Here is a 24,701-nt window from a genome sequence, read left to right on the forward strand (position 1 = left end):
TAAATAAGTTTAACATTGGTACTAAATTTTAAAACCACTGGATTCTTCTGAGAGCAAAGAAACACTTGCGAAATGCTAAAAACTGCCTTGCGTGTAAACAGTTAGATACCCCGAGCCTGCTCTAAACAAGTTTCAGCAGTGAGTTATCGTTCATAACACCGACCCCTAGCGGCAGTTGAAAGGCCTATATTACGCACACTAGGGTCTTTAATTTGTTGCTTGTGCACACGAACCCTGGCATTTAATTTTCCCGCACCAATATTTGGATTTTAGACCGTGCCACCCATCTCACACAAAACGTAATATTCCGTTTAATTTAGCACGAAGAATTTGTACAATTATTACAGATGAAACCCTACGATGTAGACGTTTGGAAGAATTAAAAATATATTTAAGACGACAAAATTATCCATTGGATCTAATAAACATTGGAATAGAAAAGGCATCGGAAGACCTAAGAAATCCACGCCATATAGACGACACCGATGATGACAGGAAAATAGCCTTTGTAGCTACCCATAACCCAAGGAACAGAAACATCCTTATGGACGCTAAAAGATTTTATCCCATTTTAGAACAATCGGAAAACATGAAAAGTTTAGTTCAGCCAAATGATATCATAAACAGTCGACGACAAGCACCAAGTCTTAAAAAACTGTTGACCAAGGCCCGTTTTACTACACAGGAGGAAATTCCAACCATTAAAAAATGCGGAGATCCGAGATGCGGAACATGTACATATTTAGAAGAGGGGAATAAAATCCAACTTAAATCAGGAATGGAAATTCGAACCAACTCATCTATGAACTGTAAATCGGAAAACGTCATCTACTGTGCCATCTGTCCGACGTGTAAAGAATATTATATTGGACAAACGGGAAAATTAAATGCCAGGGTTCGTGTGCACAAGCAACAAATTAAAGACCCTAGTGTGCGTAATACACCGTGTTGTGAACATTTCGCAAAATGTGGCAAAGGAATATTTAAGATTTTCCCCTTTTATAAACTTCCAAATGAAAACGAAAATTTACGTTTGGCAAAAGAAGACTATTTTATCAACCTCTTTAAACCCAAACTTAATCGCAAATGATACTGTATATTTTATATTTTGAAATTTCATTTGTATAATGTGCGAAAATTATTGCAAGATTTGTACATTAACAATTACGCCAACTTAACGCTACCTACATCTATTATGACGTCACAATGAACTTTATGCTTTTGACGTTACCAGGTAACCTACCTGACATTTGTATAACTGCATGAAGAGCCGAACATGGCGAAAGCGCTTGCAGTAAATGTTTTGTGATATTTTTGGATTTCTACTTTTAAATATATCAAAAACTGTACCGATTCTTCATTTTGTTTTGAAATATATATATATATATATATATATATATATATATATATATATATATATATATCATACTAAAAAAATTATTCTCTCAATTTAATGTAAACTCTACATTAATTTGCGCCACCAACTCTCGAACAACCACAAAACTATGTATTGCTTACGCCTTTGTTAATTATTTTTTTCCGATAATAAGTCCTTAAATATTTCAAAATTTATAATTGATCACAATTCATATGTTTAAATATCCCTACTATATGATTTTTTTCATTATTCTTTATTAAGTAAAGTTACGCCATTTTGAGAGAATGAAACAATGTACGATTTACTGATTGTCGTAATTAATTAGCATAATTAATTCGTTCAATTATGTAAATCGCACTTCACCCGAGTATACCCGATAGACCGGACGCATTTCATAGCGGTCCGGATTTCTTTCTTTATTAGTGTTTTTAAAAATATCCAATTCAACATGTAATTAAGTATGTAAATATCTAGTGTTTAGTAGTTTAGTGGTAGTGCTAGTTGTTTTTTTTTGTTTCCCTTTTTCCTTTGTTCTTATGACTTTTTAACTTTTTTCTTTGTCCTGAGGAAGGGACAGGGCGTCCCGAAAATTTGACAATTTTTATTGTTCGTGTCGTTGGTCATTTTTAGTGATATATATATATATATATATATATATATATATATATATATATATATATATATATATATATATATATATATATATATATATATATATATATATATATATATTTTTATTTATATATTTATATATATATATATAGTTTTTTGACTTGCCTAGATAGCCGAGCGGTCTAGCGCGCTGTTCCTGCACTGCTAGGAGACAGATTCCGAAGGTCGAGAGTTCAACCCCAGGCTGGGGCGGAAGTGGGTATCCATGTAAAAGTGAATTTCTTTGTGCTTTCTATATTAATATTTCTTCACTTAGGGCAGTTATATTAGTTTAAGAGTTGTTGTAAAATGTGCTTTATATATATATATATATATATATATATATATATATATATATATATATATATATATATATATATATATATATTGAAGGGAATATTAAATGTATCGTCGGAGGCCCTAAATTCGTTATGGTCCTAGAGTCGTCACCTTTTATTTTTCTTGAATATCTTGCATGATTTTGAGCCCTACTGCACCATATCGTCAGAAAAAAATTAGTTGGATTGACTTTGTCATATTTTACAGCTGCTGAAGATGATATGGACGAAATCAGGCAGCAGAGTATATAACAGAAACAAAAATTTCCCCTTACTTAGCATAAATTCGCTATTACCGCATATGTTAAGAAGGAAAATATTTCATTTTTTTTCTTACGTACTATCTCAAGTGTATTGGTCCTACGGCATACATTGTTTATATAAAGTCAACAGAAGTCACATATCAATTTTGGAATATTTGGGTCTGTATTATGTAATTTCGCTAAGGTCACAACCCTAGGACCTGTGTTTCAAAATGGCGTCGGGTAAACATAGGTACTTTAAACGAGATGTAAGCAATCAATAAAGGCATGATTTTTTTTAAACTATCGGTTTAATCGAAAGAAAAAAATATTTACAACTAATTAAGGTATGACATGAAATGAAACAGTATTTCAAATTTATTTTAAAAACGACATTAGCTCAATAGGGTAACGACTCATGGACCTCCGAGGATATATTGTTTATACGTGTATTATTAAAACCATTTTTACTAGTCACTATCTACATGTATGTATATCGAATATTAAGCTTTAATAATATATATAATGTATTGTACAAGAAAACAAAGTATATATATATATATATATATATATATATATATATATATATATATATATATATATATATATATATATATATATATATATATATATATATATATATATATATATATAATCCAGAGTTTGGAAAAGATGATCACATTTTATTCCAAAGCGCTTTCGCCATTCGGCTCTTCAGTGGATTTTGAATAACAATAGCAACATGACATGATAACGTCGTTATTATGACGTCATAATTAAAGGACAACGTTAAAATTTGGCGCAAAAAATGTCCGTAGAAAACGCGAAATTAAATAGACTTGACACTGTAAATGATACATATTTACACAATAATAATCAATAATAAAATTTATAATATTCTTTATTAGAATATCGATACTTAATTTTGGAACACTTTTTATATTTACTAGCAAAAATAAATTGTTTTACAATACATGTATTAACAAGTTTTGTAATCTACATATATTCATGTACTCATATTTACCAAAAAGTATTGCTTGTTTGTCAAAACTACCATGAATCTCAAATTTTTCCAAAACCCATTCTTCAATCCTACACCATAAATCTTTTACTTTAAAACATTGTACAAACAAGTGGACAATTGTTTCTATGTCACTTAAACAAAATGTACAAGCAGGTGAATCAATTAACTTCAATCTAGAGAATAATCCTGTGTAAGAATCGAAATAGGAGCCAGTGAAATTTGGATTCCTGAGTAGCTTTGAAGGGAAGTTCAAATATTTTATTCCAATCTGCTTTATCAAAGAAAACATTTTTTTTCATTCCATTTTAAATGAGAACTGATTGGCTATCTCTCATTATTTATAAATATTTTATACATATCTTAACACCCTTTATTAACACCGTATATACTCGCCTATAAGTCGGTTTTTTGGGAGTTAAATTTTAGCCCAAAAGTCTATGTCCGACTTATAGGCGAATCATAAAAGGATTGGTATTTTTCTGGTCGGCTAAACGTAGTATTCTATAAACATGGTTATCGTTGAATAAAGTATGGATATATCATATCATTACGATTTATGTATTCTAAGATAAAACGTAAAGTACAAGTATTCATATACATATATCTAATTTTTGTTTACCTTAAGAATGCATTATTTATTTTTTAACGATTTAAAGGAAAATATCGACTAAATTTATAAAATTATTTATTGAAATCAGGTTTAAACATCAGAACATTTATTAAAAATTGTCATCTGATTCTGACAAAAAGTTGTACCGACTTATAGGCGGGTCAATGGCAAATTCCCGCAAAATAACCTAAAAATAATACAATCGACTTATAGGCGGACCGACTTATAGGCGAGTATATACGGTACTTCTATAAAATATGAAAGTTGAATTTGGAATATTTGGTCCAATAATCTTTAATCTTTTAATGTCCTCTATTCTTGCATACTTCAGTCTTTTTAATACTTTTTAATACTGTCCTCTTAAGGCCATTATATTCGACAAAATTTGTTTTCACTTTTGAGTTTACTATGGTATCAAAGGATAAAGAGTTGCCATCATTATCAAAAATGTCATTTAAAAGGACAAAGCCTTCATCAAAATAGCTTTTCCCGAAAAAAGATTCTGTTAATCATTACATGTGTGTTTTTCCGTATAATTATGTTCTAATAACACGTTTGTTTTCTTGGTTTATATTTATGTCTTACCCAGGAATTAAGGACCTCTTACCACAAATTGTTTGTTAAATTCTTTGTTAAATTTAGAATGTAATCTGAGCCCCTAATCCACAAGCTTTCAATGTCTGTTTTTATTTCAACTTTAAACAACTTTACCGATTTTGCATATGAGTGAATGAGTCTTCTAACCCAGCTTGATTTAAGTTCAGAAATAAATTCTGTGTAATCGACCATTTTCAATCCTCCATATTTACAGTCCTGAATTATAACATTTTTCTTTTCTTTTTTGTTTTCAATTTGATAACTTAATTTGATATAAAAAATCATACATTACATAAACAAACCTAATTCATTATAACACATGCATGATAACTTGATACAAAAAAAATCATATATTATATAAACAAACCTTAGTCATTTTAAAACATGCATGATAATGTGATGCAAGAAATCATACATTGCATAAAGAAACTTAATTAAGGAATGTTTTTAAGTTTTGTGTGAGTTATTGGTCTGTGTGATTCACACACCAATAATTCACACTAAACTGATAAACATTCCTTATATTTACATTTTACAGTTGGGAAGCAACCAAAATATGCTAAATATTTGAATTTCTCGCTGCCCTATATCGTCGGATTTTTACTAACGTCGCTGCAGCCTCATTGTGACGTCACGTTAAAGCACGTTTCTTCGTGTATATTTCTACGCGTGAGTATACACGAAAATAGTTTTCAAATCAATTTCACTGTTGGCTGACTAGAAAAACACAGCGAATGTAAATATATCAATTTAACACATACCACTGTTGGTAGCACTTCACACAGCTCAATGGTCGTCCATCTCAAATTCTTCAGACCAGCAAGCTACAGATCTGCAGTAACTGTGTTATAGGACATGAAGCTTGTAATAGACGTGAATTAATAAATGAAATCTGTTTATATGATGGCTTGATGGGACGTGTGCCTTAATACAACACCAGATACCATTAGTATGATTATAGTAATCATAAACATATTGATTGGTAGGGAATTGTTCATAAATACTTGATGAAATACACTCAATTTATTATATTGTCATAAATCATATACATGATAATCTCTATACTAGAGAATTTATAATACATAAGAAAGCGTCGCCGATATAGAGCAATTGACCAGTGATGCAGCGGATCACCCTCTACATATAAAATACATGGTTACTATCTTGAAATATAGGCGATATTTGGGCGAGGGTAAGAAAACGTGATAGAGGGCGAGGCTTGCCGAGCCCTCTTACGTTTTCGACCCGAGCCCAAATATCGCTTATATTTCAAGACAGTTATCATGTATTTTGTTTATCCTGCAACAAAATTTTACATTTTAGCGTCCAAAACAAGCTAATTCCGACAGATTTAGGCACATCTCTGCAGTTGAAACTATGACGCCATGGCGTAAACATTGCAGTATACGTGACGTCACAATGCTTTTGGAACGTCGGAATACATGCACGAGGCTTTATTAGGGCAGTGACCGGATAAAGCTTTGGTTTATTAGGTTACCTTTATTAGGTCAATGCAAGGGGTAGTTGCAGGATAAAGCATATTTATGTGTGAGGTGTTTCAATCAAACATGAGCATGGAGGATATAGAAGTCCCGAAGTTACTTGAACAAATTTTGACTCTGTGCGGAACTGGACATTTTTGTTACCTAAATAATACCCTGTTTCCCTGGGAAGTCCAGGATTCAGTACTATACCCGCGTTGTCCGCCATGTTTTTGCGATCAGGAGTGTTACGTCAGAGGTGACTGCTGTCCTAATGTGTTCTTTTCTCCTCCAGTACCGACCTGTAAGAACGTCACAATCGTTAATGCGTCATCAAACTACCCTGAAAGAAACCAAAGAACATCTTATTTAATGGTTGACTCTTGTCCCCGCAACGCAGAGAGTGATGTTCTCAAAAGATGCGAAAATGTCATCAATGACGTCGATAAACTAAAATACCCACCGGTGACCAGTTACAATACATCTCGAACGTATTACAACCGGTTTTGTGCAATTTGCAACAATGATTTCAATTTTTTTTTACCTGGCCTATCGATATATTCTGTGATCAATTTCTGGACATCAATTTTATTTCAACCTTTGATGACGTCATAAAAAATGCCATTGCGCGTGAATGTGTGTTACAGTCATATCCTCCAAATGAAAATATCTCTTACAACTGTTACAAAGAAAACGAGCAATATCTTAATGCTTGTAATAAAACAGGGACGTGGAAACATTATATACATAATGTTGAATATGGATGTGACGCCGATTACTTTAATAATGAAACAATGTTCAAAAATATGTTTTGTAAAATGTGTAATCCAATATTTACTGCGGTCAACACAATATCTCAGTGCAACGTCAGTGGACTGTGGGATACGTTTAACCGTACAGTAAATAATGCATGTTTATATTACCGAGATAATCCTGGAACATTGCCATATAAGAACTTATTTTGTTATTTGTGTAACCGACCAAATTCATCGAAATTTCCCTTTTTCGATGTAAGCTTAGACATGAATACTGAGCTTTCATTCCGTAACGGGTCGTCCGTACCTATACTTTTCTTTGAAATCAATGTGCAGGAATTTCTAGAGGAATATTTCCTTTTAATAAAACAAAAAGTTTTTGAACAGTTTCGAGAAATGAAAATTATAAATCAATCACGTGGTGTAGTATTGATGAAACACAATTATAGTGATTTAACAAATCTTGTGCATAAAACGTTTTCAATGCGGGGTGTATCGAGAACGTGTGGTGAATACAAATTTCCATCAAAGCTTATGCACTATACAAATTGCTCATGTGATGCATCATGTATGTTCCTTATTAATAATGAAAGTAATTATGATCACTGCTGTAAAGATCTGCTCCTCATGTATCCTAGAACCTGCCTAAAAGAAAAAATATTTTCGACATCGGAACCAAATAAAACGTTTAACGAAAGTTTAGTGACAAACGGATGTTATGGTATAGATAGCTATCCGGAATTTATAGGAGAGAGGTGTAGGAAACCGCAGGGAGACGCATTTTCTATTCACCCAGTCACCGATTTATCAACAGGCATTCCATATTTAAATATGTACTGTTTACTGTGCAGTGTTTCTCGAAAAGAAAAAAATTACAAACCCTGGACGATAAAATCACATTGTTTTTCATATATTGAACACACAAACTTCTTGCTTTATAGTAATTTTTTCAAATCTTTACGAGGAGCTGATTGCAATTTGACGCTTTATCCAGCGACGAACAGTCGAAAATGTGACGAGATCACGCCTCATCTTATAGAGAAATGCAACAAATTGGGACACTGGCCAATGACAGACTTAGATGTAAGTTGGGCATGCGAAGATCTTCCATACACTAGCGTACATGACTGGAAAGCGCCTGATCAGTTTGGAGGGGATTTATATAAAAACGTTTATTGTGCTATGTGCAACCCATATAGAGCTGTAGATATAACAATTGATAAGTGTCTATATACTTCTAATGATGGAGATCATTGCGAGTTTTTACCAAAAGTTTACTTCTATGCCCCCTACAAGAATCTCTATTGTGCATTATGCAATGGCGTCGGGTTATCTGGGATACGCGGGGGAAAGGGTAGAATTAAAGAAGAAGAAGAGAACTTTGTTTCACATTCCCTTGTTTGGTATCCTTTGCTGCGCAGTTTGTTTTCCGTCAGTGATGAATATGAAGAAAAAGATTTCGATGCGCTGCTAAATCAAATCTGTTCAATTGACCAAATCTACGACCCATTCTATGTAAGTTTTTTTTTATTGAATCTGTTCAAATGACCAACTCTAAGACCCATTCCATGTTAGTTATTTAATTAATTTTATTGGATCTGGTCAAATGACCAAATCTACGATCAATTCCAAGTAAGTTAATTAATTCATTTTATCGGATTTGTTCAAATGACAAAATCTACGATCCATTCCATGTAAGTTATTGCATTATCGGATCTGTTCAAATGACCAAATCTACGAACCATTCCATGTAAGGTATTTCATTATCGGATCTGTTCAAATGACAAAATCTACGACCCGTTCCATGTCAGGTATTTCATTATCGGATCTGTTCAAATGACCAAATCTACGACCCATTCCATGTTAGTTATTTCATTATCGGATCTGTTCAAATAACCAAATCTACGACCCATTCCATGTAAGGTATTTCATTATCAGATCTGTTCAAATGACCAAATCTACGACCCATTCCATGTAAGATATTTCATTATCGGATCTATTCAAATGACCAAATCTACGAACCATTCCATGTAAGGTATTTCATTATCGGATCTGTTCAAATAACCAAATCTACGACCCATTCCATGTAAGGTATTTCATTATCAGATCTGTTCAAATGACCAAATCTACGACCCATTCCATGTAAGTTGTTTAATTCATTTTATTGAATCTGATCAAATGACCAAATCTACGATCAATTCCAAGTTATTTAATTCATTTTATCGGATCTGTTCAAATGACAAACGACCCATTCTATGTAAGGTATTTCATTATCAGATCTGTTCAAATGACCAAATCTACGACCCATTCCATGTGAGGTATTTCATTATCGGATCTATTCAAATGACCAAATCTACGACCAATTCCCTAAAAGTTATTTCATTATTGAATTCTTTCCATGAGAAATGTTATGCAATATTTAACAATCTCTACCCACAATATCAAATCCCAACAAACAATTAATTTTTTCTTCAAACCTCGAAAATTGGACCCCACGAAAATATGTTATTTTAGATTATATCGGATGGTGTCTTAATATATAGGTAATCTCTATATAGGTTTCTTTCTTAGTAATCTCTTTTAATTCTTTTTCATCTGATAAGTTAAGGGAAAAGTTATTGTCATAAAGATATAAAAAAGATTAACAGACAACTGGTTTTTTTTTTCAGGGAATCTGCAGGAATATAACATGTTATCCCGGGAAGTATTTATCTCATAGAGAAAGCTGCATCCCGCTCTTTTCGGTCACCAAAAATCTTCGATATAACTTAGATATAACTTTTAAGGGAATTTCTAAATACAAAATATCAGAGGAAAATATTCAAGATTTAATTACAGACTTGATACCATTCAAAATAAAGAAGAGCGTAAAGCTAACACAAAATATTTATTTCAATATCTTCCGTATGGAATATGTCCAAAATGACTCCGGAAAATTCTATGGATGGATGCACTCTACAATTTTCATCAATGAATCTGTTCCTAGACTAGATACTAAAAGATTACTTTTACGATTTACTGAAACTAAATTGGAATATATCTTCAATGATACCTTTATTTTGTTTGATTTGAAGAACAAATATTTTTCGTTAGGGACAAATAACAGCAACATAACAGAACTAGCAACGGAGAAAGATCGATGTTCAAATTCAAATTATGGTTCATTATGGAATCATATACTTCAATATCGTGCAGCTCATATCACTAACGCATTAATGTGCAAACAGGTGGAATTGAAATTAGAGGAGTTTGAATTTGATAGCAATCAAAACGCGGTGTTTTTAAAGAGTTACGATATTTCTCTATCTGCTGTTAATGCTGATATCTCAGTGAATGGTACTCTCCGAGTTTGTGTTGATGACCTGCTGACTAAATTCAAAACGGGGAACAATTCGAGAAGAATTTTCAGTAAACTTTCTGCTGTATTTTCTATCTTATCGTGTGTATGTCTGTTGATAACGTTCCTCACCTACTGCTTCTTTCGAGAACTAAGATCACTTCCAGGAAAAATGATAATGGTTCTTGTGTCTACCATATTTATCATCAATATTGTATCTTTGGCGAGTTACGAGGAAGACAAGAACAGCACAAAATGTACCGTCGTTGGCATTCTTCTTCATTACCTCTGGCTCTCGTCTTTTACGAGTATGAACACCTGTTGTTTCCACATGTATCGGGTGTTTCAATCCAGAGTACCACTGTTGATGAACAAGTACCTGTTTATGAAGTATTGTATTTACATCTTTTTCCTGCCACTTTGTACTGTTATGGGGAATATGATTGTTATGTTTTCAAGTCGGAAGAATGTTGGTTATGGAAAGCAAATCTGTTTCATAGATGGAATGATGTCCTTGATAATTACATTTCTAGTTCCGGTTGGTTTACTTTGCCTCTTTAACGTCTTTTTCTTTACGCAGACGATACGTGCAATTAAACGTTCTCCAACAGTTTCTAACAATAAACCCGAAAGGAACGATTTTTTGATATGTGTACGCTTATTTCCTATAAAGGGAGTCTTCTGGCTTTTACAGATCTTGGACGGTATCTTACCGCCAAGTTATTTCACGTACATTATATCCGTCTTAAATACATCACAGGGCGTGTTTATATTTCTGGGTTTTGTTTGTAATAAAAGGACAATTCTTATGTACAAAAATGTATTGAAGGAAAAGACAGGAAGTACTAAATCTACGGAACTCAGAAGTGCGTGTGAAACACCCAAAATGTTGACAAGTGAGAACAGGTGCTAGTTTTGGACATCAAATTATACTATCGATGAAACGCACATTTATATTATACTCAGTATATGTTGTATTTATTAATTCTTAAAAAGTACTTTAAAAATTGTTTGTATGAATGATAAACTTATTGTTAAAGAAGCATACTACAAATCTTGGAATAAAAAAATTGTTTTTTTTTTTATTTTAACATCTTGTTGGTTGTCTCATGCAGAAGACTTTATTTGTTGAACCTTCGATTATCCATCTTTTGCTTCATTGAGGTTTGCCTCGCCGGTTTGAAACGACCAATGGAAAATTCAACTGTTTTAGAGATATGACTTGAATATTTAATTAATTATAAAACTTCCAAATTCAGTTATGTAATGCCAATCGTAATATTTCTTGTCATAAGCAAAACGATATTTATTAAAGAACATAAAATGAAAAAATGTAACACAATTGGCGTATAAATTATAAGTTTAATTGATATTTTAATTTGTACAGTGCATTTATTTATGTTTTAATATTGTATTATGAATTATTACTGATACCATCAGTGTTTAGAGCGACGGACAATTATATCTTTATTACGAACTTGTTTACAAACTCTGAGTGATTGGATACATTAAGAGAGCGTCTTCATTTGACGGACAATTAGTTTTTACGTTGTGTTGTTCTCGAACATTGACACTGTTAATGTAAGCAGTGGACATTGCCATACCCTATATTGAGATGAGAGACAGAGCTTCAGTGAGGGGCGGACAACATGTATATTTATATTAATGAAGTGACACTCTAAGTCACTAATTGCTGTTACCAAATATGTGATCCCTAGGATGCTGTTTCTTGTACAAAGCCCAATGAGTATCAATAGCTTTTAACATCTTAGCTCCGAGACGGACTATGAGACCTTATACCAACCTAGCTCCGAGACGAACTATGAAAGCTTTTACGAACTTAGATCTGAAACCTTTGTGATGCAATGACTATGTGAGTTTTCACGATCTTGGATCCGAGATCTATGTAATTGAACTTTTCATGTACCATTGTTTTCTGCCTTTGCTGTGACTTTATAATAAAACTACAAACTTACAAAATTCTTCTTAATCTAAACACATTGGCTAATCATGTTATAAAAAAGATAATATTTTTAGAGATTGCGAATATACTAACCGTTAAAAAATCTTTTTAAATTACTAGAACAACAGTAACTTTTATACTATCAATTCATGTCACAAAAGAAAAAAATATATAAGCATAACACTAATAAGTTTGTTATAGTAGCAGCTAAGTATCGGATCTGGTGTTTTACCTCGCAAACAGAGCATGAGCGTTTTAATAAAAATCGTTTTACAAACATGGATGATAAAGGTACCCCGTATACACGCAACAGGTGAGTGAAGCTTGGTACAGATGTCATCCCATTTGCATTTATTTCAACAAATATTAAAGATACATACAATACATGCCATATACCGTGAAACCTCTGAAGACCGACATGCACAATGTGTTGAATTAGACAGTTTTCACTGTAAATTGAAAATAAAATTTTAAAAATTCTGTATCTTTTAATTCAAGAAAAAATTTCTAATCAAGAAATATATTAGACGTAAAGTCTTAAGAAATATCTAACTGCATGCACTGTCAATACCATAGGAAGGTGTGTTCTATTTGTTTTATACATGTACGAGGGTTGTTCGAAAAGTTCGTGGACGATGTCAATCTGCGTTCTATTACTCACTAGAAATTTAGAATAAGTATAATACAATGTGTAAAAATATTTGTTTTGTTGTTGTGTGATGTTTCATTCCATTCGATTTAACAGAAATCAATTTACTTCATTTCAAAATAAACATGATTTTTACCCGCACGGCACCCTTAACGACAAAGTAACGTCAAAATATAGTATTCTTATACATTTCACAAAGTATAATCCAATGCCTAATTGAATTCTTTTTCTAATACTTGAAATTCATCTTTTAAGAATTGTTCTCGGTGTATATTTTCCTTTGTTAGGATTAAAATTTCTTTTAATATTAAACTTTACTTTCACAGGGTAAGCAACTCTAAAACGCCCATGTCTTTCCTTGATGCTCAAACTTTTTAAAGTTTTTGTTAAGATTTTTACAGGTAAATGTTTCTTCACAGATTGTCCTCATCTGAATCAAAGTCTCTGTCACTCAAATGATGTCTATACTATTTGTACACACATGCACAACTCGCTTGTGACATAGTTTTTGATTCCCTTAACATTTCTTTTTTTAGTTTATTCAGGATTTTTCCTGAGTAAAAGACAAAATTGCATCGTTATCTGCTGTTCTGTAACGTTCTAAAGCGTCATCGTTTTTGTCTTTTTCAAAGGACTACGTATCTTCTGAAGCTGATTTTTTTTCAACAAATCAAAATTCGTATTAAGCCATAATTTGGAATACAAATTGATGTAACAAGTCTAAATTTGGATTTCTCGGTTATTTTTCGTTTCTGGTTCATTTTACAGACTACGGACATTATATAGTGTATTGTTCGTAACTTACTAAACCTGCTCCGCGATCCGATTTTTGCGTTTTCAAAATCTGGATAAGGTATTCTATGCCCTCCCCATCTCCTCAAAATGGACGCAGGAAAAAGTCCAAAGGTACAAGTAGTATGGAAGGTGGTCAGTTTTAATTGATTACCAGAGGCGTTTGTTATAATGCAGTTTTCTTTCATAAAAAAGTTAACTTTTCAATCCTTTAATTAATTTTCGTTTACTGTCTACATGTAAATTATCCAACTTTTGATGCACATAATGTGTGAATTTTTTCAATACATGTACCTAAATGCTATTTCATTTTCAAGTGATTTTGTCGTGGGCCAGAAAATGAACTTGTATAATTAAGCATTAATTTTACCCTCTCTCTTTCTCTAATACTTATACCTAATACTTATACAATTTATTTTTGCACTGTGATGTCCATATATACATTTTACGTTATTCCATGGGCGCTTGGGTCAAGGATACTGTATATTTTCTATATAATGTATTGTCGAGGAAATTCGTACTATATTCGTAATATTTTTTTTTAGTGTGCAGTGTTAATTGTTTTTTTTTTTTTTTTTTTTTTTTTTTTGCAAACCTTTCTGTTTCACATGCACTAGAATGTTACGGAAATCTGATTTTATACACGATTTACAAATGACATATCCCATTTTATACTAAAAAGAAAGAAAAAGAAATGTATCATGTCTACAAAATAAAGAGACGAACCTGTTTAAGTTTAAGGGGAGGGGGTTAAGTTTAATGCTCAAGAGAAGTTAAGTTATTTAAAACAAAGTGACGGCAAATTACCAACCCCCTATTTTCCCCAAAGGTACACAGGCAACTTCGCCACATATGATTCTCATATGAGTATCATATGATTCTCATATGATTGGTTTCATATGAGAATCATAGAAAAAGGGCATCATATGTGAATCATATGAAGCAAATCATATGATTTACATATGATCCACATATGTGAATCATATGAAAATAACTACATATGATTTTCATATGAATGATTTCAGTGTGTTTCAAGCCATTTACATATGAGAATCATATGAAAATGGCATCATATGTAAATCATATGAAACACTTATGTGTGTTTCAAGCCATTTACATATGAGAATCATATGAAAAGTACATCATATGTAAATCATATGAAACACTTGTGTGTTCTTTTTCAATATTTTTCACATTCTTGTACACATTTAAAAATCAGATATTTCTGCTTTAGATGAAAATTCATTACATTACAATGATCTATCTTCATTGGTTAAATATTTTAAAATATCTTAAAATGCTTACACAACTTTTTTGATAAAATTATTTTCATCAAGAGAAATAACTTATTTTTCACAGTGTACATTCTAAACAAGAAAATATACAAACAAGTCAGTAGCATTTGTCGATACATGTATTAAACACATTCTAACATGAGTACAAATTATAAGATTTCAGCAAAATGATTTAGTAGTTAAACATGTATACTGTACATGTACAAATGAATAACATAATTAGGTAATGTATAAAAATACCATATGACATGAAAGTGTCCAAAGCAACATTGAAATATCAGCAATAACATTTGTCATGTATTCTCTATTGTAAATTTATGAAAAATCAAGTTATTGATTATTCCAGCATACAATATGGGAAATCTTCTCAGGTCAAATTCAGACAAGATTGTGTACATCCTCCCCATTTCATAATTATTCCATATATTTCCTTGCTCTTTTTCCTTCTGTATCTTTCAGTTTTTTCAGTTGTCCTCCCTTTGATCTTCCATGACCATTTTGAAAATCTCTTTGAACTGTACCGTACCAAAAATGAATATCCACCACTTCTCCTTTTCCTGAACAATTTCTTTGCGGCACAGAATGGTCTCTACAAAAATTTCAAAAGTAAAAATAAAATAATTCTTAAATTCTATGAGTTATAAAAGTTACTTAGGTATAATCAGCAAACAAATGTATGCCCAATTCACTGACAATGATATGATACAAGATAAAACTAATGTTATATATGTTATACTAGGTGTTTTGAGGAATCCTATGATGTAATTTGCAAAACAATTACACTATTGAAAGATATGCTTCATAATAAAATCATAAAAAGCATTTTTTTGTTATATTTGACAATTAAATTTGGAATGTTCAAACAGTATACAGTGAAACCTGTCTAATCCGACATGCACTGGGAGACAAATTTTGTGTCGGAATAGACAGGGTGTCGGATTGCACAGTGTTAAAAATAAGGAAAATACTAAAATGGGAAAGAAATTTAACGTCGGAATTCACAGCGTGTCGGATTATTCAGGTGTCGGATTAGACAGTTTTCACTGTATATTAATTCAGATTGTCAAAAAATTAAGAAGATTCTGATACAGATACATGTATATTATTTTTGGACAAAAAATACTACAGACAAGTAGACAGGCAGAAAAACAGACATTGTGATTCCAAGATATCCCAAACTTTTGGGAAGACTATAACAAAGTTTATTTAACAGTGTGTAGTTACCTTAACTTTGAAGCAAGCCTTGGATCTTGGGATTTGTTCTTTATCTTACGAGAGGCTTACTGTATATTGAACCTGTAAGACAAATACTAACAGTCTCACACAGTAGATATTTTCTAAGAATACATTTAATTAAAACTTAAACTATCAAAAAGAGAGAGTACAAGTTTGTAGGTTCTCTATAGTCATAAATATATCTAACATTTAACCCGAAACTATAGGCACGCACACCATTCACTAGTGTTGGGGGGAAAAAATAATTGTCAGTAAATGAATACATAGATGTAAATATTCAATTGATTAGCTAACTGATGTTCTTTCAACACACATGCACATGTATTCATACCTTTAAAGTTGGATGTCACTGTTATAAATTTTTAGTTGAAATTCAAAAATCCAATTTATCCCCCCTTTCCCCACAAATTTATTGTATACTATATAGTTTCATAGCCTTTACACTACAGCCAGCAAAATCTATTCATACTTTGCATATTTTAAGTGCACTGGATTAAAATTATATAATGTAGAATAAAATTTCTAGAGTATTGAGTTGAGTTGAATTTATTTTTGATGAAGCCATGCAAACAATGTAGAATTATAAAAGAACAAAGAAAAATTATCAAGAAATATTTTGTCATAAGAGACATTACAGATACTTTGATTTTTTATTTCAAGTATTTATTTTTACCTTCAATATTGTGATGATGCAATCGTCTGTCAAATCAGCTTCAGGATCAATCGCCAGTCTTATCAGCTTCGGGCTCTTTGGACAGAAATAAAAAACAGCACTGTGACACTGAACTCAAGTTGCCGAATACATCTATATGCCATAAAATCAAACATTTGTCATTAAGTTTAAGAAGGAATCCGGACTTGATAACGATCTCAACATACATAACGCCAACTGACATACAAGGTTTCTACTTTCACTTTCATATCAGTACGTAACAAAACGAAAATAAATTCAAGTTTTAAAAAGTAGTAATGCCTTTAGCCTAACATGTAATGTTTACATTCATTCAGAAACAAATTTTATCCAAACTTACTTACAGATCACGAACGTTAGGTTTACGAAATGCATTGATTTAACAATTACATGCATGATGCAAGTGATAAGAGTATATAGAGAGTTCATACGCACCTGTAACAATAATGAAATTATATTTAAACAATATGAATCAAAAGTCTTTAAAATATTATTGTTAGGAGATCACTTGCCTTTTCCAAACACCCAACACGTCTGCTGCAGCAGTGACGTCAAAATTGACGTATATTTTCATCCGATAAAAGACAAAACCGGCCCGGAGAAAAATACGGAATTATTTTAATTTTACTAAGCCAAACCCAAAAGATTTAAAATGAAAAGCAAATTAATTTATTCTTTATCTATTTTGTCTGGGAAATGCATTATAACAGAAAAAAAATTGTGAAAGGTTTTTTTTAGAAGAAAAGGGGGTGGGGGGGGGGTGGGGGGGGGGGGCGTTGGGTAAACAGAGTAGAACTTTACATATAATTAGTTACTAACAAATTCTTTTGAATTAATGTACATTTAAATTCATCTTTTGATATATATAATTGAAATTGCAATTTTACTTCAGTATAACAAGGAAATATAAGTGAACACTGTTTCATATGATTCTCATATGATCACCGTTTCATATGATTCTCATATGATCACAGTCAAAACATTCGTATGAATTTTACCTGAGTATAACAAGGACAAATTAGCGAACATTGTTTCATATGATTCTCATATGTTCAGTTTCATATGATTCTCATATGATTATTGTCAGAATATTCATATGATTATCATATGCAGGATCTTTCATATGAGAATCATATGTATATTACTTCATATGATTCACATATGTATGATCATATGATTCTCATATGATTGGCCACATATGATTCTCATATGATTGTATATACATATGTTTCTCATATGATCCACATATGATCTTCATATGAAAGGCAATGCATATGTGGATCATATGTGGCTAAATTGCCTATGTATTACAATGGCTACATGGACTGAATTAGAGGGTAAGATATAATACATTGTATTGAAATTCTGAAATTACATGTATACAGATCTTCTTATTGGATGCTTAAAGGGCTGTCATGCAAGATGTTTTTGTTATAAAATAATGCATGTTTAAATTTATGGAAGTATTTGAATTCTGAACGTGATAGTTTTAAAATATTGAATTTCATTACATGGTGTAATGCCTTATGGAAGTTAAATTAGGAAATAAGCTATTTTTAAAATTTTGACAGCAAAATAAATTGCTAGAAAGGAGGAGGATGAACTAATATAGATTTCTCAAGTAAAATTTGAAAATTTAAATTTCAGATGTAATGATATAAATCTTTATCAAGTACATGTATATAAAGTTCGACCTGTATAGACTTTTATAAATTATTATGGGTAGAGAATTTGTTAAGGATAAATGATGACCCTTTATCAAGTGTATAATATATGCGTAATTGTGTGCGTGTGTGTGTGTGTGGGGGGGGGGGTGACTTTGGATTTGTATTGATCTAGTTATAAACTATAGTAAAAAAAATTATATTGCTTCAACACATTTTATTATTAAAAATCCAAAAGCAGTGAAAATTTTAAATGCTTATACATGTAGATAGTTGCAAACCACACAATAAAGTTAACATTAAATCACAGAATATATATATTAGGCCATCTTTAAAAACAGTATTAATTTGCTCTTTCCCAACCAATTGTTTAAAAATATTCAACTCAAAACTTTTTTTAGCTCCAGGAAAAAAAGATAATTTTTCTTTCCTGGATTTTTTTTCATCTTGATAACATGTATTTCTTTAAATTTCAAAAGAAAAAAATTCCACCCTACCTACCAACCCATTCTTTTTTTAACCACGCGACAGAGCAAACAAACATTTTCTTAAAGATAGCCTTATCTTGTAAATTATTTAAGTTTTTTTCAATCTGAAAAAGGTCATTTCTGCCCCAGTTCTTCGAAGCAAGGTAAAGGTGTTTCACAATGATTACAATTATGAATGATTCTCTCTTTCTGAAAAAATATAAGCATATGTAAAACTAAATTCGTGAAGAAAGGCATGAGGAACCTTAATTTTTTGTTAATTATAAACATGATAAAAACATATAATATAGTTATGATATAGCACACAAACTGCATTGATATCAGAATGTATCACAGCTAAACATAGTAACAACGTCAACTGGTGAATACATTTAAGTAAAAGATGAAATGGGAAAAAAATCAACAAATAAATAAATAACAAAATAACAATTAATCTGAATAATATTAAAAATGGAATAATTGTGATATTTCAAACATTATATAAGCAAATTCTTTCTGAGAGCGCCATGGTATACATGTTATACAACGTATAAATCGCACTTGAAACCTCAAAGTGGAGGTCACATATTTTTTTATGACTTTTGAGCATTAATAACCTCCGAGACTTATTAATCACTTGGCAGATGTAAAAAAGAATTAGCAAGTTGTTGGCTACAAAATGTATTTGAAATTATTTTAAACCGGTGAATAAAATTATTTAAATTTTTCAAACTTAAGGCTGCTTTCCCCCTTACCATGGTTTCCCCAGAAAAGAACTGTTACACTTACAGTAATAACAATAAGCATGTACAGAAACGTACAATCTTATTATTATTAGATGTTAGATCCGCTTGCATACTCGCTACACGCAAAAATACTCCATTTCAACTCGTTGGTAAAAGCCTATATAAAAGCATACTATCTAGATATTCTCTACATATTTAGATCAATTTATTGTTTGTGCTAACCACAATAAATTAAATTAATTATGTTTGTTTTATTACATATTACTTTGTTACATTTCACGTTGTGTTCAAGGCAAAAATAAAATAACGCAAAAAAGTTCGTTATTACATTTTGCGTTGATCTCGAAGCAAAACGTAATAATGCAAAATGTAATAATTCAAAAATCGTTTTATTACATTTTGCATTATTACATTTTGCATTGATCTCAACGCAAAATGTAATAACGCAAAATTTTATAATCCAAGTTTATTACATTTCGCGTTGTTATTACATTTTGCATTGCAACAAGGCTTGGTGTAAAATGCTGAGAATGGAGTCTCCAAAATGGAATGTCCGAAATTGAATGGGGTGGAGTCTCTTGAGTCAGATGGTGCAAGGGGTGGAGAAAATTGTTAAAAAGTGTAGCTCTTGTTTATTACATCTGTCAAAACAATTTATTATTTTCCTTGAGAACTTGTTGGAAAGATAATAAACTGAATGCAATTTACGCCCTGTGCATCTGACATACTGGTACTCATGAGTTCGGGATATATTTAATTGGGTATTGTGGTTGTAAACTGAATTAAAGATAAAAAAAAAACGAAATTCTGACATAAGAGGTTCCACACCTTGCACTTTGTGATACTCCATTTGGAAGCCGCCACCCTTTGCATAATATCCTTTTTTGAAAATGGTCAGATATATATTTCATTTCTGAAATATTGTAAAAAGTACCGTTGGGTCATTGTCACATCATTTAGATATGCGAAAAGGTAGAGTAAATAAACGAAAGATATTTCTAGTCACCTCCATCTACCTCTTCAGTATTTAAGAAAAAGAAATACTTCACTGAATATCGTTACGGACTCTAAGTACATGTAACTTTGACCCTTAAAGATAAGTGGGCACCTTAACCTGGTCTCTTCCCCCCCCCCCCCTCCCCCGATGTATATAGCAAGTTGTCCATAACATTGATTTGAGAACACAGGGTATACAGGGGACTCTTTGTTTACGTTTGTACTCAAAACGGATATTGTACGGGGATGTAGTCTCCTTTCTAAAGGGATTCAGTCAAAGATTTCCTTTAAAAACTTTGAAAAAACCAAAAATGTGTGCGGGGTTGGGGAAGGTACTGTAATAAATTTTTTTATATACATGTATTGCAAATAAAAGTTAGGAAAAAACCGGCCTTTCCATGAAAATATCAATAGTAAAAAGGAATATACGGTATAAAAATATGAATCTGTGTTATTTTTCTTTTAATTAATGTCTAGGCGAACTCAAAATGGTAATTAAAGGATATTGTGGGTGTAATTGATAAAAAATAACAAGAAGCAAAAACAACACAGTAACTCAGTATATAAATAAACATAGGCATCGGAAGCAAATTTAAAGTGGAAATGGGGGATTTAAAAAGGGGGCTAATTGAAAGTGGGGTAGGGGTGGGGGCTAAACCCAACAAAAAAAGGTAAAACCCAAATTTCAATGCCTATATTATGTATATATTTGCAAAAAAATTGTTTAAATATATAAATCAAGGTAAATTAGAAAATACTATTGTCTATAATTCACAATATAGGTAATAAGAATATATGGTAAAACTAAAAAGGCAAACATCATAATCATAATAATACTAAATTAATTTGTTTTATTTCGAAAATATTGTGTGTGTTAAGGGAATAAATTCTGAAATATGTAGCATGTCGTTATATACAGTTATAATGCATTTTGTATGAAATATTAATCTTTCTAGGTAATATTTAAATCATGAAATACATAATTTGTTCTCTTGGTCTATGAATTCCAAAAAAAAAAATCTATCTTTATCTGATTAACCTTCCAGCAGAAGATGAAGGTCACAATAACCTTGGCTCGTTCAACTGAGGGAAAGCATCATTGTATGTTAATGATGCAGAAATATAAATTCAAAGTTAATAAATCTGTGAATGCTATGAATTTAATTCTAGATCGAAACAATTAAAAATATGAGAATTTTTCAAATACATATAGGAAACTATATTTTGATAATTCTTCTTGAAGATCATACATGTATTTCATAAAGCAATAATATTTCATATTGATGAATTTGATAATATTTTGTACTTTATACAATTTGTCATATATTTTGAAACACCTTGACAAGTCCATCATAGTATCCCACCCACAGCGTAGACTTGTTTATGGACAGTGAGTATGGAGTGTTCTCTTCATTGTCTATCAGTAGGAACTTCAGGAACTCCCCGTCATGACTCAGCAGATGGATATTTTTGTTCAAAGAGTCAGTAATAAAGATGTTACAGAGGGAGTCACACATCAGTTGGATTAAAGTGCTTTGTCGGGTTCTGTCCACGGTAGACAGATTTTATATGACCAGAGGGAGACATTATTACAAGTTCACCTCTATTTCCACTTGTACTGTTCACAACACAGATATCACGGTTACTGTTCTGTATGACTCTGACTGGCAATGTGAACAGTCTGGTGTGACCGTCCTCCTGGTACTCATACTCATGGACGACATCACCTGTCAATGTGATATGTCTCACCAGACGTCTGCTGTGTGACTCTAATTTGTATTCATCTGATTCCTTATCTCTCATTGTGACCAGTAGTCCACCGTTCACGGACTGACATATTCCTATTGGTCCCAGTGGATCTGTACTGATGACTGTAGACACAGATCCTGATGGTGTCAGGCAGCTGATGGAATTGTTACTGATGTCAGTGAAATAAACCTCACTAGTATCAGTCACACACATGTCATTCGGAAAAATACTAAATTTATTTTTTTTTTATGCCTTGTTCATTGATTTCTTCTATATATGTTGATTCAAATTCATTTATGTAGCATTGGTCTTCACTAAACGTCTCTAGAGCACATATTCCTTCATCACCATACTTAAATGTGTTTTTTATGGTCACACCAATATCATCCAGTTTTTCCAACCACAGAATAAAGAAAGTCATCACTGATTACACCTCTAGTAAACCTAACTGAATGTTCACAGTTTTTCATATGAACCTCCAATTCAGACAACATTTTTGTCAGTTCTCTGTGGTTCTTAATCAAGCTGTAATCTGGCATGGTACTGTTGTTCTTCTCCATGAATTTCACTGTGTCAATTATTCCTTTTTTCTTCTTCTCTAACTCAGATTTAACACGGTTCAGTTTATCATTCTTTTTAACCAAATTGTCTTTCGTTGTTTTCTCATGGCTGTTTTTGATTTCTGACAATCTGTTCATTATCTCATCGTAATGTTTCTGTAGCTTTTTAATCTCAGAGTCACACAGTTCTTTCTTTTCTGTGATCTGTTTTGATATTTGTTTTAGTTTTCCTTTTATTCCAGGCAGATCCTCTTCCTTGATCTTCCTCAGAAATGTTTTCAATTCCCTCCTCCTTTGGGTGGCTGCTGTTGGTAGAGTGTTCCATCCATGATCTCTATGATCTGTTTTAGCACACTTCCCACAAATGAATACATCACAGTCCTCACATATCATATCTATTGGTAAATCATGGGATTTACACATTACAATGTGTTCTTGAGGAGAGCCCAGTGAATATTTTTTAGCACTAGCAGCCATGTTTGTCGGGTGTTGCCTTTCTTTGTCCTGGATGTAGTGCGCATGTTAGATAACTATAAGAATTAATCACTTGAATGCGTGCAATAAATTTTAAAACATACTTTAAATTTATTAAATAGGACACCTTTATGTGATGAAATGTAAAAGTACAGGTATATACGACGACGCGAAAATGAGATATCATTCTTAGAAGAAAAAAAATGAAAAGAGATTACTTTGTTACCAGTAACAATTTTTCGAAGGCTTAGTGTAAAATGCTGAGAATAGAGTCTCCAAAATGGAATGTCCGAAAGTGCATGGGGTGGAGTCTCTTGAGTTAGGTGGTGCAAGGGGTGGAGTCTCTTGAGTTAAGTGGTGCAAGGGGTGGAGAAAAATGTTTTTTTTTTAATTAGCAGTTGCTTATTATATCTGTTAACACAATTTATCATTTTCCGTGAAAACTTGTTGGGAAGAAAATAAACTCAATAAGATTTATGCCCTGTGCTGTTATCCCACATACAGATACTCATGAAGTCATGACAGATCTATCCAGAAAACATTGATGTAACCATCAATTGTCGCCCGGGAAATAAATAAGAAAACAATGAAAACTAGAGGAAAGCCCGTTGCAAAGCAACGAGTAGGTCTTCCGGCCTGTTTGACCGGAAGTAGCTTTCATTTTTAACAAAAATGAGAAATAGCTCCCCAAAATGCTTTGAATCCTCTAAAGCTATGTTAATTAATGCAATAATAATAAGCCATTTTTTGCTATTTCCGGTTTGACCGAAAGTGACGACGACGCACGGAAAATTAATTTTTAAGCTCCCAGAGACATATGTTACCCAAAAACTTGTCAAAAACGGCAAAAATACGCGTTTTCCGACTACTTTCGGTTTGGCCGGAAGTGACGACGCTGGACGTATTTTGACGACTCCATTAGACTAAGCTTGGAATTTTCAACAACTTTGCTTCTTTGATGTATAACAAATTCTCAATACTTTTTGAGATATCTGGAAAAATTTTT

At 32.0% G+C, this 24,701-nt stretch overlaps 2 protein-coding genes and 1 long non-coding RNA gene across 3 annotated transcripts in view; 1 reads left to right on the plus strand and 2 right to left on the minus strand.

The window, feature by feature from the left end:
* LOC134239731 (cholecystokinin receptor type A-like) overlaps positions 1-5,711 on the minus strand; it is a 40,628-nt gene extending 34,917 nt beyond the window's left edge. Inside the window, exon 1 of the mRNA XM_062721883.1 lies at positions 5,602-5,711. The gene's annotated coding sequence lies outside the window, so the exon portion shown is untranslated. The remainder of the gene's footprint in view (positions 1-5,601) is intronic.
* A 4,038-nt stretch (positions 5,712-9,749) lies between these two features.
* On the plus strand, positions 9,750-11,326 carry LOC134239729 (uncharacterized). The gene is made up of 2 exons (XM_062721882.1): positions 9,750-10,951; positions 11,243-11,326. The coding sequence occupies exons 1-2, from the start codon at positions 9,983-9,985 to the stop codon at positions 11,324-11,326; spliced, it is 1,053 nt and encodes a 350-aa protein (XP_062577866.1). The 5' UTR covers positions 9,750-9,982.
* Positions 11,327-14,998: 3,672 nt separating this feature from the next.
* On the minus strand, positions 14,999-17,794 carry LOC134239728 (uncharacterized). Its single transcript, XR_009986281.1, has 3 exons — positions 17,022-17,794; positions 16,337-16,408; positions 14,999-15,701 (listed from the first exon to the last, which is right to left on the minus strand). It is a non-coding gene; the product is annotated as an uncharacterized LOC134239728 (long non-coding RNA).
* Positions 17,795-24,701: the final 6,907 nt, after the last annotated feature.

This window comes from Saccostrea cucullata, unplaced genomic scaffold (genome assembly GCF_032062105.1).
Source record: "Saccostrea cucullata isolate Sc308-1 unplaced genomic scaffold, CSIRO_AGI_Scuc_v1 ctg1045, whole genome shotgun sequence".
NCBI classification, from domain to species: Eukaryota; Metazoa; Mollusca; class Bivalvia; order Ostreida; family Ostreidae; genus Saccostrea; species Saccostrea cuccullata.

Coding starts and splice junctions, on each gene's coding strand:
- LOC134239729 (XM_062721882.1), top strand. CDS start 9,983: ATGGAATATGTCCAAAATGACTCCGGAAAATTCTATGGATGGATGCAC. Junction 10,952..11,242: donor TAATTACATTTCTAGTTCCG/GTTGGTTTACTT, acceptor AATGTATTGAAG/GAAAAGACAGGAAGTACTAA.